We start from the raw sequence: 17,051 nt of genomic DNA on the forward strand, positions 1-17,051 counted from the left end.
ATGCCTAGTTTTTAACACCAGTCTCGTCAGACATCTTCTCCTTGCCCTTTAAAACCCCCACTGCTCCCTACAATTCATCCCTTCTTTATCTCTTATTCCCTGTTACCCTTTTTCATTATCCTCCCCTCGCTCTCCCCTCTCCTCCTCCAGTCTGCCCTGCTCACCCTCATTTTCATGCAAATGAGAATCGATTCTTCTCTCAGCACCCCTCTGTCCACACCTAGTTATATCTGCAGTGGCCTATATGTTTGTTGTGAACGAGCCAAAACAGGCTAAATGTTTATTTCCTCCTTTGTTATTTGTGTACACGAACAACACAAACAGCCGAGAACCACAGCATATCATATGTAACAGTGCGGGTACACGTTTAGCAATGGGGGGAGAAAAAAAACATGTTTAATGCATGTATGGCGTGAAATTGAACAGACTGTTTCTCTGACTGTTGTAATGCTGCCACCTGGCGGTCAGGCTCGATTCGACGCTTAACGGTGACGTCTTGCCCCGTGGGCTGATGGGAGTTGGAGTCAGAATAGATTCAGTACTTCCTGCTTGGAGGAAAGACCAAGAAATTGCGGCTGTGATCCAAAACGTTGTTCGCGTGCCGACCCGTTTCCCCTCGAAGAGACAGAAGTGGACCCGGAGACACAGTAAGTGTTTTGTTTTTAAGCTTTTATTAGTCGACTCGCGGAAACAAAAGCTGCCGAAGTTCATTTTGAACAAGAAGCGACGAAGTTGTGTCAATGGAGCAGCGGCTACTTTGGTAAAGTAAACTCGCCTTGTCATGTAGTTAAGTGAACGATGAGTTCTTCGAAAATGACTCCAAGTCCGGGTTTTCTTATTCATAACTCTATTACAATACACGCGAGCTTGTTTAGAAACATAGAAGTATGATACCAGCGCGAATGTCAAAGTTTCTGGTAAAGCAGTTAAACTGTCAGACCTCAACGTGGATCTATTAACTGAGCTACCTGCATCTACCTGGTATGCATTTCCCACAATAACAATTAGCCTGTTACGTAAGCAGGTTGTCGGGAAGTAAATACATACATCTAACCCTCATTTTACATTTCTCACTTGAAATGTGTTGTTCATTGGTTTACTGGCTTTTAAACACTTTGTTCAGCACTCATACTTTCAGATTTTAGCTTTATTCAGAGTTTTTTTCTGATGAAAACTAACAGTTTCTGGGTGTTTGATAATCAAGTCAAATCAAACAGCGATGTTCTCCATGTAGATATCGCTATATGTTTACAGGAGTCAAAAACAAAAGCCACTGATACAGCTTGTACTATTAAACACATGGTAATTGTACTGAAGGCAACATACATTAGTTACCATAAGATGTGTTGCCATACAGTGAATGCTGTGGTTCCTTTCATATCCCTGCATGTATTAGACCATTGACAAAGAGAAGTTTTGAAAGAAATGCTTTCGAATGGCATATGATCATTTTTCAGATTTTTCCAAAAGCAGATTGCTTATTTCATGATAAAATATATTGTGACATATAATGTCACATCCCTTGATAGAAGACTTTAACTACATCAACCCATACTTTCTACCAGAATAGGGGTGCTTGGTAAAATAAAATAAAAAAATGTCTCATATAAAGGGAAATGCAGAAGTTCCCAGGATGGACTTCCACTTCACTGCTGTAGTTTTTGGATGAATTCTTGCACTGAATAAGATCTTTCTATCCTAAACAATGTAGCTTAGGGATAACATTCATTCTTAGACTCAATGGGAGCCTGTTTACATTTAGTGAGTCATTTATTTTCGTCACATGGACACAGCAAATAGGTTTGCAATGCCAACCAGTGCCAGAGAAAGCACATTTTTAAAGATAATGACTCTCTGCTACCACCGTAGAGTAATTTCTCTAAAAAACCTCCACCGTCAGATGAGGGGCTGACATGATTGTATTTAAGTTTGCCTCCGCCAATAGAACACACACGTACATATTGTTGTCCTCCCTTCCAGATGCAGCTGGATGTGACTTCCTTATATACTATACTACTGCCTTCTCTCTTCCTCAGATGTCTGTGATGGAGCATGGGGTCGTTCGGCCAGTCACAGCAGTGGCGTGGACCTCCAACACCGGCACCTGCCCCAAAGATTTCACACTGGTATATATACTCATACAGAGATTATTGTTCAATTGTACAATTGTTCATATACACTAGTATATTGTTGCCACTGGAGTAGCAATGTGAAACCATTTAAAAATCTACCAAATAAATAGGAACCAGGTATTTCCATGTTTCACTTAGCGGTGACCACAAACAGTTTGAGAATTAGAATATAGCTTCCCTTCTTTACTTTAGTAACTGACAACCTGAAAGACCCATTCTGTACTGGGATGTACTGTGATGCCACAAACACTCGTTGCTTTAGAGCAGTCTTGGAAATATTTAAAACATACTGGTAACCAGAAGGGCTACAAAAAGGGGTCTCTTTCCAAAGCCGCAGGGAGTGCAGGGGCAGCTGTATTTGTAGATTTGCTTCATTGAGTTGAACGCAATTCATAGATTATCTCAGAAGGAAATAATATTACAATAGTTTGTAAACGAAGAAAAGATTACGATAATAATGTGGGCAAGTGGCTTCAGTGTGGCTGGGGTTATCGTCCTAGATAGAGGTCAGTTACAGTGTTACAGTATTACAACCTCCAGCATTAGAGTGAAGTCAAATGTGGTTGGAGGGCAGTTTGAGTGTGTTGATGAGCTGTAAACATTTGAGAATACTTTTAGAGAGCTCCTAACTTAGCCTAAATAAATGTATCAAGGAGTCCTGGTTTAGGAGTGATTTAGTAAACTTCTCTGAGCAAGGCAGGGACGGAAAATGTGACCGTAGTGAGGAGTTGCGGTTGACCCCATTGCTAGGTATGACTCCCTCTTTTAAAGAGGTGCGATTGGTTGATCGAAAAAGAAAAATGCACACTCCGTGATTATGAGCTTTGAATGGACAGTTCAATTGATCGATCTAATCAGAGAATTTAGTCTCTATTCAGATATGGTGTGATTATAATTACTATTCTATGTCATGAACATCTTTGTTAAATAAGTCGTACGACATACTTTTCCATGCACAGTAGCCTCTTCACATGCTGAAAGCTGTTATATTCATTTATCTTGCACGGCCAGCATGCAAACCTATAAACCAGCAAACACTGTTGCATTTTTCCAGTTGCCAAACGTCTCCGTGTTGTAATCACTTTGGTTATTGTGTCGGGTGAGAGACGTGAGCGTATCTCTCATGAGATTAAAACACAAACATTATCCTTACACCATCTAATCTGAAGCGTTTCATTACCTCACTGTCATTCCACATTTGGAGAATATTTCTCACACCCTGTCGCTCAGAATGACATCTTCTGCAGTAGACGGGAATAATGCCTTGCTAAAGAGAACAGGGAAGTCAAGTGTAACTTTTGAGTCACATCTGGCTTCCCTCTCTTTACAGGCCCATCTTTCATCTTGTTAGTGATGTCAGATGTAGTCTGTCTAAATGTACCTCTTCTCTGTTTCTGTCCGTCTGCAGATCAGCATCACAGAAGACGGAGCAGCAGCAAACTTTACACGCAGCTTTGCGATGAAATCTGGATATTACCTCTGTTACAGCAAGGTAACAGACGGAGATCCAATCACAGATATACAGATATGATCGCCATATTACTTGTGTATTGCATTTCTCCCTCCTGTCTTCCATAAATATAGTCTCTCTCCCTCTCTCTCTAGAACTTGACAGCTGGTATGGTCGTATCGGACATTCAGCTCATCTCAGACAAGGATTCTATTCCTCATGGTTACTGCTTTATAGCAGAGCACCTCGAAGCAAGTGAGTATTACTCACTTTTTTGTCTTTTGACACTTGTGAGGACTTCATTGACATAATATATGTTCTTGCCCCTCACCATCACAACTAAACACCCATCCTTTACCCTGACTTAAACGTCATTCTAACCTTAACCTTGAAAGCAAGTCTTAACCTTCCAACAAGTAGTAGTGAGGACTGGCCAACATGTCCTCACGATGCACTAATATCCTCACTACAATGGTGGAAAGCTGCAATCAGTCCTTGCTAAAGATAGTAATGCAATCACATCAGGATATTTGATGTTTTCCTGGTGTTTGATATCTTATTTGTGTGTGTGTGTGTGTGTGTGTGTGTGTGTGTGTGTGTGTGTGTGTGTGTGTGTGTGTGTGTGTGTGTGTGTGTGTGTGTGTGTGTGTGTGTGTGTCCAGAGGCCTCCGTTTGGAAGAAGAAGCGTGTGTGTATGCGCGTCGTCCCAGTGGGCAGTGTGGACACAGCTGTGTTGGATATCAAAGTGACTGCCAAAAGCAAAATGATGTTGCAGCACTACACATATGTGGGGTCGGTAACTTTCACACACACAAACATTCGACTTACAGCTGTTTTATCAAGGCGATTCTTAAATTCCATAACCCTATTTCAGATGTGCATTCAGTACTTCATGTGTCATTTAATGATGTCAATTTAATTCTCCAGAGACGTCCATGGCTACGTGTTGTGGTGCAGAAAGGGACATTTCTCCAGCCCCATGCCTAAAGCAAAGCCCCGCAGTGTCAGCTTGGACATCCGCAGACTCTCATTGGATCAGCCGTCTGCTCTTCTGCCCCTTCGACCCAGGTGCACGACTTATTTAATATCCAGAGAATAATTCACAAAATGAATACTTGCCATTGTTTATTCAGGGGCATGTTGTGGCTCCTCTGGTACACATATGTTTAAATAGAGCCAGTTGGATACCAATGAGACATACTTGTATGATTCTCTTCATGAAAAGTATATGTACAAAAATAAATAAGAGAGAATGATGTTTTGTACAGTCTGTATTTTGTCGATGTTTTACTCTTGACGTGAATGCCTATCTACTTGTTTTCCGCAGCAACCCCCCTTGTCCACTGCCACAAAGTAAAATGAGTCAGAGACGCCACAGCCTCAACATCAAGAACAACTCGGACAAACCTGCTGACAGCAGTACACAGGGGATCACAGGTACTCCGAGTCTCTCCTCGCACACAGGAGACGTACGTAGTGCTATTTCTCACAGCAGGCAACTCACTCACCTATCACCTGCCTTCACTCCCTGCAGCTTTAGATGGAGTTCCCTTTAGCCTTCACCCAAAGTTTGATGTCCAGGCAAACGGCATGGTGCGTTTGACATTTTCCAACCAAATTTAAGTGATGGATTTCATTCCAAAATGCAACTTCATTTTTTTCTCACTTTATCTCTCGATTTATGCTTTTGTCACCCAAACCTTCTAATATAAACATGTGTTCACGTTTCTTTCTGTTTGCCATATATCTCTCTCTCTCTCTCTCTCTCTCTCTCTCTCTCTCTCTCTTTTAGGCCCTTCAACTGAACTCTCAATTAAACAACATTCGTATAAAGTCCTTCCAAGACATTGAAAATGAGGTAAGGTCACATCTGGCTCTCAATTTCCGCTCTGTGATCCTTGAATTAAGACCATACAATTTTCCTAACAAAGATTACACTCACTTTGCTTTGTTTTTTTGTTTTCCAGTATAACTACAATTTTGTGGTGGAGGAATCTGCTGCAAAGAGAACCAGACCATCAGTGCCAACAGAAGCCGAAACAGCTCAGTGATCTTTGAACATTGACAAAGCAACAATATCAGACTTGTGTGTTCCGCTCTGCTCAAAGGTGTTCATCATGACATCTCCCATCATGGTACAGATGAAGGATAATCACGCCTACATGTGCACTGTAGGCTTCTAATATTAGGCTTGACAATCGTACTTCAGAGTTTTTTACTCTTGCATTCCTTTTTATTTGTCTATCATGCCAAGTCTATACTCAATCACCATCTTTAAGCATTCCACGTTTCTATTTGCCAAAGGAAACGCCCGTTTGAAGGAAATCATACTTGTAGTGATGTTGCCTTAAAATGTTTTTAGACAGTTACAAGGTTAAGGACGTAATGAATCTACAAATCTGTAGAGTATCTGCTTTTTGGGACGACTCATCTGCAGCATTAAGCCCAACTTTTACCATGCTAAATATCAGAATTTAGACGAATTGTATGCTTTACAAAATGATTAATCATATCAAAGAATTTCTGAAGCAGAGCTGTAATGTTGAACTTTGCTGCAGACTTCGAAGTGAACTCGATGGACACACTAGCATATCTAAATGTAGGATATAGTACATTTCTTTAAGAACAGTGGAATACTACTACAGGTTTGTATTATTCCAGAAAATACATAATATATCCTATTTTAAGGTGAATGGAGAAAGATTGTATATTTAGCTCAGTGTTATACTTAAGATGTGTGGGGAAAAAGGGAGAGCATCTGGTTGTGGTTTTTTTTAACTATCAGGCGGAATAAGGACCAAATATTTATCTTTGACATTGTACAATATATATATAAAGACATGTTGTTTTATTGTCTGCATAGTAAACTTTTATTGCATGGAAAAAATAAAAACCAAAGAAACACTACTTTTGGTGTGTTGTTTACATACAGTACCACCTTAGAGAACAAGCCACTCTGCATGTAAGGCACATTTGATAAATGAAGACTAGTTTGAAGTTCAGCTTTGAGAATGTAAATTGTGTATATTACGATAATCTGCAGTAGGCAACGACGAGAAGAACCGAACACCATTTGTAGTTTTTATTGTGGTGGCCTCACCAGCAGCGAGTAGTTCAAATGGAAGGACGTGGACAAAGACAACAGGTGTTGACCTTTTTTCAGCAAGACCCTTACTTTATGCACACAACCACATGCTGAACAGAGAAAGTGGTTCATTCAGTCCTCCTTTCTTGATTTTCCAAGCCACTCTCAGATTCAAATCAGTAGTCTCTGGGAGACAACTCGTGTATGGCAGACTTAACGCCAGAATCTGTTGATAAAATTAAACTTGGTTGAGTCTACTCATTCACAAATACAACTTAACAAGTGAAAATGGAGATTGAATTGCCAATACTGGATCCATTCTCTTCATCATTTCCATTATATCCTAAATAAGAAATTGTATTCCACCCTCAAGTTGTTATGCATCTATTCACAACAGCTTTACTTCTACACATGTTTACAGCTTTTGATTGTAACATTTCACATTAAATGCAGCATTATTCAATAGTAGAAACATGTTATGGTGCATTACTGCCACCTGCTGTACCATGTTGCACTGTGAATAATGGATATGTTATGTATACATTAGCTTTTACATAAATGTCTCCCTGCATAGTAAACTGTTATGCAACCTGTCAGGTAAAATGCTTCATACGTTTTGTAAATGAATGTATTGTTTTGTTTTTTAATAAGACAAATATAAATCCCATGTTACCAAACTCCATAGCGATGCCTCAAAATGGCTTGTTACAACCAACACTCAGATAATCCAAAATGATTTAATTATACTAATATATATATATATATATATATATATATATATATATATATATATATATATATATATATATATATATATGAAAAGTTGATAATCTAGACTTGATAAGAGAGAGATATAGTTATAAATATGTATGATTTAAAACCAAACAGTAAGTGATGTAAGGCCTTGTGGCGTGAACATCTGTAATGTAAGTGTATTGTGCAGATAAACTATTTCAGCAGTAGGTGTCACACACAGTACCACCAGGCACAATGTTATCTAACCCATTGATGCCAGTTAGATTGAGTCTTCCCTCTGTCTCTGCTCATACTTGTGCTATTACACAGTCAGTGCTCGTGTTTATCCTCGGCTTTCGGCATGAGGCTTATATGTGCGGCAATGCAGCTACACACGGACTCTCTTTCTGGTCTGTTTGTTCTGCTTTCCGGAAAACGGGCTCTGATTCCAACCAGCTGTTTCCCGCCTCGCACAGATCAGCTGCACACACACACACACACACACACGTAGTAGGCGGAGGCAGCACACACACACACACACACACACACACACACAGACACGTAGTAGGCGGAGGCAAGAAGCCACACACACACATTGGAGGGAACCCCATCAGCTGTGGGAAGCAACACAGCTTGAACTTACTTTTATTTTTCTAAGTCTATTCTTCAGATTGGCACATTTTGAAGCGGTATTTTAAATATGCGCCATTGAGGAGTACAGCGAGAGCTCCGTGCTAAAAAAAACGTACATCAGCAGGCTATATTTTAACAAGGACAGCAGTGGAGGAAGAAGAGAGAAAAAAAACCTGAAAACACGGACTCCAGAAGGTGGCTTTGAAAGCATGGAATATTTCATGATGCCGACAGACAAGATACCGTCCTTACAGCATTTCAAGAAGACGGAGAAGGACGTTATTGGAGGTCTCTGCAGGTGTGTAGCTGACTATTTCTCTGTTGATACGAAACCGCATGCACAAATCAGCCCTCGTGTCGCTGTAGCGTTTGTGTGCGGGTGTGTGTGTGTGTGTGTATGAGGGAGATGCAGCCCGGCTTCAGTTAGCATGCTCGGCGTTAGCCTCGCTGCGATGCCCTGGCAGCAGCGGCAGCAGCAGCGTGGTTGGAGACGTTAGCCGCTCGTTGGCCAGCTGCTGCTGCTGCGGTCGGCGGCGAGGATAGGGGAGACAGTTGAGCTGACGTTGTTGCACCGTGGGGCCTAGTGACATGGGATGAACCCAAAGGGCACGTTTGCAGTCATTACGCTCGGACATATGTAAATCAGCGCCATGAAATCGATACACTCTTCCAGTTGAACGCCAACCACGTGGTAGTTAACGTGTTCCCCGCCGCTCCGCTGCTTTACACCAAACCACACGTTTGAAACCACCGATTCTCACTCTCGTTGCCGTTTTCACCAAATTACGCGTGCCGCGTAACGTATCTGTCTGTGTTTTGAACGCGGCCACGTGAATTGTTGGGGTTCGGCTGCGCTGTGTGCGTAGCAGCCATGGTGCCGTGTGCTAAACTTAGCTTAGCACGGCTAACTAGTCGGCTACCAGGGACGCACTCGCTTCCCTTAAGCGCGTCGTGTGCGCGCGGATTTGCGTCCACTCGGATGTCCTGGCGTGTTTAACTGAAACGTGTCGTGCGTGTGACTGGGGGACCCGTGTGTCTCCGTCCCGGAGCCGCAGACCAGAGAGTGGCTCCTTAGCTTCGTGCTAACGGTGGAAAGCATTGTTCTCCATGATGCCAGGGGGCCTGCAGCAGCTGCTGCTGGCGGAGTCACATTTCACTGCTGCTGCCGTGCAGACTGCGCGACGCGCCCTCCGGCGGCCATGTTGGAGGTCCGCAGCCGACAACAGCTGATTTCATCTCTAAAGTTGAATAACAGCGGCGCGTCTCAACTGCGTGGGATGGATGCATTTGTTTGTTTGTGCCGTTTCTGGTCGGATATCTTAAAGCTGTGTGGAAACAGACGACAGTAAATATGATGGGCTGAAGTCGTACATTAAACATCACCAGAGGACAACAATATCCTCATTGTATTTATTTATAGGCCACTTCAACATCTCAATCTAAGCATGTGTACATAAAATAACTTGATGGATAAACATTGTAATCCCAATAGACGAAATGAAGCCCTAAATGTTGCTGATGCTCCGCAGTCCGCTTTACATTCATTATATGGGCTTTAACCAGGAGATAGGGATGCATTTAAGAAAGCTTTTCGAAATAAGATTAAACTGAGGAACAGATACAAGCAATTTAGAGATTAATGTTCATGCATAATGAAGTAATAAAGATGTTATTTTAAGGTATGGGTTTTTCAGTTTTTTTCTTTTTTTACAGTCGGCTGTACTGGCTTGTAAACATTCAAATCCGACTAAATTTAGCTCTGAACATTTATAGTATGGCTGCACACCTCGTCTTTTATAGAGAATAACTATTTAGATCCATGTGCGCCGTGTCCTCTGTCTGACCTCCTTCGTTTTTGTAAACATCTTCTTGGCACCATAATCACCTTTAGGCTTAATGGTTCACGCATTTTTCCCCCTGAGCAAACATGACAGAGGGGTTTGCCACCATAACATCCAATCTCGTGGGGCGGTGTGTGTGAGGGGGCACCGAGTTCAGCCCAACTCACAAATCTCCAGGCAGCTAAACTGAGGAATGTAAGGTTGAGACTAAAACCTTGTAAATATTCCAGGTTAAAGGATTAGGGAGATCAGTCAGATATCAGCTCATTGATAATGTTATCTTTGCTGTTTATTTTAACTTTTTTCTTCTTCTTAAAGTCACTTTTTTCTTTTCGCTGCATTTTCTGTGATGTTGACAGTGTTTGTACGGAGAAACTTTCGTCTTTTTACATAAAAACAAATTAGAAGCTAATGCCTTCTCATTGGACACAACGCCCATGTGGACAGAATCAGAATAATGAGCGCCTCTCCTTTGACCCTGCTCCCCCAGCCTGGCCAACATCCCCCTCAGTCCGGAGACGGCCCAGGACCAGGAGAGACGAATCCGCCGTGAAATTGCCAACAGCAATGAACGCCGGCGCATGCAGAGCATCAACGCAGGTTTCCAGTCTCTCAAAACACTCCTGCCCCACACAGATGGAGAGAAACTCAGCAAGGTGCGAAAACATGCAAACACTGACACTTTGTGACAGCGCAGATGGCATAATGTTATGTTTTTGGTCCATGCACCGTTCTCATATTCACTTTTTGGGTCCATTCTTGTCAGGCGGCCATCTTGCAGCAGACATCGGACTACATCTTTGCCTTGGAGCAGGAAAAGACGCAGCTCCTGGCACAGAACAACCAGCTCAAACGCTTCATCCAGGTAAAATCCTGTGCCATTGTTTTACATAATAATTCTTTCTAACCCATTTTATTTATAGATCTTGTATACCTCATATTTACACTCTCAATCCTCTTTACAAACCCACTTTCAGGCCATCTTAAAAAATATATAGTATGTAGTCACATTGTTGGCTGCTATTTGTAAACACGGCATTCAAAATTTGCCCGCTCTGTGCGGCTCATTGAGCGAGAGCATGAATGAAGAGGGGCACCGATGTTAGAGAACAAAGCCAAAATAAGATTAAAACGTTATTTTCTGATTGTTTCTCAGCGGTTACGTTCTAAAGCTAACCGTCGTGAATTTTTCTTGTTCTAAAGCTCAAGAAAATACATGCACACCTTCTCACAAACCTGCAGCAAAAAAGGTGCCGGACTCTGAATAAATGCAGCCCAAGCCACGCGATGTGACCTGTACGCTTTCTCTCTGTGTCGAATCTGTGAGCTTCGGGCGTGACAAAACTTGACCTGGGAATGAAACCGGCTGCACAACCTGTAGTAATTATGTTTGCATCATTGTAGTCGGGTAAATGTATTCTTTCACTAGCCCGAAATTACTTCTGTGTTGTGACGGCTCTTTCACAAGCCATTTATAGAGATAGAGCTACAGACATTCTTCTGGAAAATGTCCGTCTTCTGTGGACTGCTTCACCAGGCCGTGCCAGTGTGGGGCATGTAGTAATAATACCTTTATTTTGTATACATGTAGTAAGGTGCAAGGGTGGTGTGGGTAGGAGGTGTGATCAAATGGCATCAGGTAGTTAGATGCTCTGGCGAGGCTTCTCATTGAGTTCTACCAGAACAAATACAACTTAATGCAGAGTTGATTTATTATCTGTGTGACTATTGCAACATATGCAGGTATAACTCAGCCAAACTTAGATTTCGTATTTGTATAGCTTGTAGGTGTTGGCAAAGACAGTGCAGTACTTTCTCAATCTGCATTCAGCCGTGTGTGTTTACCTGTTTCATTTATTTGCCAGGCTGTTGGTTCACCTGGCGTTTTGTTTTCTTGCCCAGCCGGTTTGTTTGTTTTTGTTTGTTCAGCTCAGCACAAGCAGCATGTGTCTTTTTCAAATGGAGTGGAAACGTCTCTGATTCTATTCCGACACTAGTGCTATGTTGGTTTGATTAATTTAAGATTTAACACGTCATATTTATTATGACGTTTGTTTTACATCTAACCTTACCTGGCCTCCATGTCACCCCAGGAGTTCAGCGGCTCATCACCCAAGAGGAGGCGAGCAGAGGAGAAGGATGAAGGGATCGGCTCTCCAGACACGCTGGAGGAGGAGAAAGTTGAGGAGGTGAGGAGGGAGATGCTAGAGCTGCGACAGCAACTGGACAAGGAACGCTCGGCTCGTATGCAGCTGGAGGAACAGGTGAGACAACAATCTATTGCAGTAGCACAAGAGTATTTAACAGTAACCGTTCAACTTCTCTCAATCTGTCATGTGATTGAGATATTTCACCATTTGTTGACTGTGATACTGTTTGTTTGTGCCAACTGAAGAAAAATGCTACACAGACGTAAATACTGATCTACGACTCCTTCTGCGACTGCTTTCCTCACTTAACAGCATTACGTTGTGATTGTTGGCAAACTTCGCCAATATTACCAGTTTTGAAGAAATATGTCACCCCAAAATGTTAATTTGTACTTCCTATCAATTACTCACCCCGTGTTACCCTGAAGTCTTAAAGAACACTTTGTTTTTCTGGCATGTCTCCACGGTGAACGAAAAAAAGAAAGACAGAGAAAGTTAAAGACGCATGCGTTTGGGAAGTAGTGAGCATACGACTGGATAAATGAGATGTAGATGATGCTACATGAGATTTGTGAGAAACCGATGCTTTCAACTAGTTTTTCTGTTGTTAAACGCGACCCCCTTTTTACTTCAATTCATTAAGAGTTTACTCTGGTTTTGTATTCTTTGTTCATCGTGAAGGCAAGCGAGGAAGACCTATTTCTTTCTTTCTTGAAGCATTAGAGCAATACAATACAAAAACAACGTTTAAAGCACTTGACAGAACGTTCATTTACAAAGACATTGTGGATAAGAGAAGTTGACCATAATATCTCCAGGCTATGTCACGGTGGACATTAACTAGCAAAACACCCAGACAAACTATTCAGTTTTACCAGACATTTCAACTTCTAATCATCATCTGGGTCCTGTACTTGATTATCAGTCACCTGAACGAGGTGGTTGCGTTGGCAGAATTACCAGTAGTTCCTGATAGGCTCACATCCCGGATCTACCCGAACAGCCGGTTAAGACAATGGGGACTGAACAGGTGGTGGAGACAAACAGAAACTTTAGCCGGTAGTGAAAGAGAAAAGTAAACAGTGGTGGAGATGCAGGGTTGAGATAATTACAAACAGTTCAAATTGAGCTGAGCTGTAATTGAGTGCTCTGGTTTCACAACTTTTAATAGAACACCATACTGCAGAAAGGAGTACAGCAGAAAAGCAAAGCTTGGAATGAGATTGTTAACAAATAAGACTTTGATTATACTGCTTTGTTACCATGCATTCATGCTATTTATCAAAGTATCATCAGTTGTATGAGTGTGTTACTTTTATCGTTAAATGTGAACTATTTGCAGTAGCTTTCATTGCTCTTCATTTCTGCAGAAGTAATTATTGTGATGTTGGTGCTGGATTTCCGCAGTAATTTAAAGGCCTTCAATGTGTTTTGAGTTTCCCTTAAATGGCTGCTGACGTAGTTCTCGCTGTAATTGACCGGCTCTGTGTGTTTGTGTGCAGGTGCGAGCGCTGAGCTCCCACCTTCAGCCGGAGCGTCTGAAGGTGATCACTCAGCAGGTGGAGGAGGAGCAGGCGCTCATCCAGACCCAGACGCTGTTACGGCTGCAGCAGATCCACGCCGCCGACAGACAACCACCCAGTCCACAGGTCAGCGGCGCTCACGCTTAAGATGGAGTAGGCTTCTGTGTTGCTTGAACAAAAGGCTTCTGAAGTGAAGCATTCTGGGCTTCAAGTCCTGCAAGGCTGAACAGTAATAACACACCGTCTCAGATGAAGTAATGTTTGGTTCTGCCCTCCAGGTGCTGGCGTCTCCCACCCCCCCGGCCCCGACCCACCACCCCACGGTCATCGTTCCAGCTCCGACACAAACCCAGCACCCCCACCATCACGTCACCGTGGTGACCATGAGCCCGTCTGCTCACACCAGCACCGTATCCACGTCTAGACAGAACCTGGACACTATTGTGCAGGTAGGAGTGCGTTTTGCTTTGCGTCGCCAGCCGTGCGTAAACAGTCTCAAGTTATCGTCGTCTCTCAGTCGACTGAGTCTTTGCCGCAGCCTTCAGTGTGTTTTTTGTTCCGCTGCTTTCAGGCCATCCAGCACATCGAACGCGCTCAGGAGAGGAGAGCGAGCGCCGAGGAGGAGCAGAGACGAGCCGTCATCGTTAGCCCCGCCCACGTCGCCATGGACACCGCCTGCTCAGACACAGACACCGACACAGAGGGCGAGGACTGCTCGATGAACTGATCCCCCACAATCCCCCCCCATGAACTCACGTACACACACAAACACTTAAATACCTACTCACTGTAAGATTCCCTCCAGGAGCTTGACTACTTCAAAAAAAATCTTTCTTTGGCATTATCCAAACTCCTAAATCCAGTGGTTAAGCTCTGTCAGTTTTGTACTGTAAAAGCTCAACAACAAAAATCGGATGGTCAGCGCGAGAAGAGGAGGCCCTGTGGGATTTCTGGAGGCTGTTTTTCAACGTCAGAGCCGGCCTGTGGCTACGTGAAAACTTGAGGGTCTCCTCGTGTAAAAAGCTCTCGGCATCGGTCCGTCCTCTTGTGTGTTTGTGTGTGCGCTACATACGGTCGCAGCATCGCGGTTATCTGTCGCCACTGGCACGCTGACAGTATTATTTGTGCGACAAATTGATGGAGCCAGTACAGTGGAGAGTTGAATGTAACAACACGATAAGCAAGCAGCTCTTGAATCTGAAAAGGGACGTGGAGTTGCAGTTATTTCTTCCCCAGTCTTAATTACTTAGTTTCCTGGTCGGCTCGGTGATATTCTAGTGCCGGTGTCCACAAAACTCCACTTAAACTACAACCGAAGGCATTTCTAAATTAAGAAGTTAGGGAATAATTAAAATTTAAGTAAATTTGATGAAAGATGTTGAATGAAATTATGTCTGATTTACTTGAAAAAAGGTTGTTTTTGATATCTAAATAAGCCCTTATAAAATAAGCTGTTGAACAATTTACATTAATCGTCTTTTAGTTTTAATGTTCTTCATGTTTTTGTTAACTTTTTTTCTGTCAGGGTTACTGAATGTCGAAGGTTAACATTTTGAGATTAACAACTTAAATTTGGAGGTTTGTCAGGTTTTTACAGAGAACCGGAGGCCTTGAGATTAAAAAATTAATTGATTTTAAATTTTCCTTATCTACTTGTGGTGATTGTTTCACCGCTAACTTAAAAAGGGATGTTTTTATTAAAAACATTACAAAATGTGGCTTAATTTTACGGAAAACAAACAGCATTTTAATGGCTGGTATTAAATCTCAATCTGAGACAATTTGACAATTTATTTAAATCTGAAACACACAGACATGATTCACAATGTCTGATGGCATGAAGGCTTCCGGTTTTCCTCCAAAGACTTCCAGTCTATCTTCTGCTCTTGGTTTGTTAATTTCAGTAACTATGCACTAGTTTTATGGTATTTATGCAATTCCATCTTCAGCCCATTAGTCGGTATCCTTTATTTGTGAGGTGAAGTTATCTATGCACCGTTGATAGGTGTGTACATTACACCTACAGTATGTGTGAAACTAAACCTGCTTGTACACAGAATGTAGTCTCTTTGTCAACCTGGAGGCCCAAACCCTTCATGTAACTTCACACTTTTATTACGCTTCTGAATTATTATAATATTTTTCCCGCGAAATGACATGTGTCATTTCCGCAGCTTGGAATTGCTTAGAGAGCCGGGGAGCAGGGAGGAGTTGTCTGGCTACAATTAACAGCAGATTTTGTGTCACCTTGTGATATAGGCTCACATAAATGTAAAATATCACAATATACGTAGGTCACATCTTGCTGAACTCCAACCCAAAAAGCATAATTTTGGAAAATACATTAATTGAAGAGAAGATCAGCAGCTTTTGCTGGAAAACTGCTGTTTTGTACTATAAGTTCAATGTAAGTTTCCAGATGCCACAAAAACTGCAAAACTCTAGTGAAAAGTACTGAACTGAATTGAAGATCTCTCCCCAAATCTCCATTTCTTTTTCTAAAGTCTGTCCACCTCATGTTGCGTTGCTTATGTTTCTCGGGACTTTGACTGGAAATCCCTGCTTGGAGCCTCCCTCCTGTCATACTCAATTTGATACGCTGACTTGATGCTGTAAACATTCCTTTTCATTTGGATTTTGTATCTGTCTTTTGATCTCTTATATGTTCTGTTGCCAATTGAATGCATGTTACTAATTGCTGTTTTCGGGCTTTTTTTTCGTTGCAGGTTTCTTTTTTTTCTCTCATGAACACATGACTGATTCGTTCAGTGTGAAACTATGTTGTGTGAGATGTGATGACACGATCACTCACGGAGTTTAGTTTTATATTTGGGTAGACTAGTATTTTTCTCGTCAAACATGGTGAGAAATGCTAATATGTTCTTTGTGAAACTTTGTTTAAGGGTTTGGTGTTTTGTTGACAAATGGTTAGCCACTGGCTGAGTTTAGGCAGAGGTTTGTGATTGGTCAGCGGAACACTTTCCCAAAATGTTTCTGTACATTGTGTTGCAGCACTGTTGTCTTTTGGTGGAATTTGAGATATTTGATATGAAGCACTTGCTGTTCTGTACTGCCTGAATCAATGATGAGGAAGAATTATGTTTTCGCCATTTATTTTTTTGTAAACCCTTGCTGTGACACGACTTAACAGCTGTTTATTGTGTTCTGCTTTTCTGTCTTTTCATTTGTCTTTGTCTAGTTTTTGATGACAAGCATCATTTTTTTTTTTTATACTTTTGTGTTTTTGTTATTTTTCCCATCAGTCCAGGTCGATGAGAAGCTGTTATATTTTGTTTATAAAAACTTAGGTAAACAGGCCTTCGTAAAGATGAAAAAAAAATAAAATTTGTACTTTTTTTATTACACCCTTCTGCTTCCTCTGCTTTACCTAAACGGTGCTTGCTGTGGACCGCTTTGTCCACCAGAAGGCGACATAGAGCGACTCATTCAGCAGCAGCAAAGAAGCTGCTCTGCAGCCACGACTTCATTCTGATAAACACCA

General features: G+C 42.0%; 2 protein-coding genes across 2 annotated transcripts; both read left to right on the forward strand.

The window, feature by feature from the left end:
- Positions 1-554: 554 nt before the first annotated feature.
- mvb12a (multivesicular body subunit 12A) lies at positions 555-6,489 on the forward strand. Its single transcript, XM_079220209.1, has 10 exons — positions 555-647; positions 2,037-2,126; positions 3,541-3,624; positions 3,738-3,837; positions 4,245-4,374; positions 4,510-4,650; positions 4,910-5,019; positions 5,117-5,175; positions 5,375-5,440; positions 5,550-6,489. Exons 2-10 carry the CDS (start codon positions 2,037-2,039, stop codon positions 5,631-5,633), a joined length of 864 nt encoding a protein of 287 aa, XP_079076335.1. The 5' UTR covers positions 555-647; the 3' UTR covers positions 5,634-6,489.
- Positions 6,490-8,244: 1,755 nt separating this feature from the next.
- LOC306737367 (transcription factor AP-4-like) lies at positions 8,245-14,276 on the forward strand (the record flags this gene model as incomplete). Its single annotated transcript, XM_079219091.1, has 7 exons — positions 8,245-8,333; positions 10,367-10,532; positions 10,643-10,741; positions 11,970-12,140; positions 13,529-13,675; positions 13,828-13,998; positions 14,121-14,276. 7 exons carry the CDS (start codon positions 8,245-8,247, stop codon positions 14,274-14,276), a joined length of 999 nt encoding a protein of 332 aa, XP_079075217.1.
- Between the last annotated feature and the right edge of the window lie 2,775 nt (positions 14,277-17,051).

Source organism: Taurulus bubalis, assembly GCF_910589615.1.
Source record: "Taurulus bubalis genome assembly, chromosome: 6".
NCBI classification, from domain to species: domain Eukaryota; kingdom Metazoa; phylum Chordata; class Actinopteri; order Perciformes; family Cottidae; genus Taurulus; species Taurulus bubalis.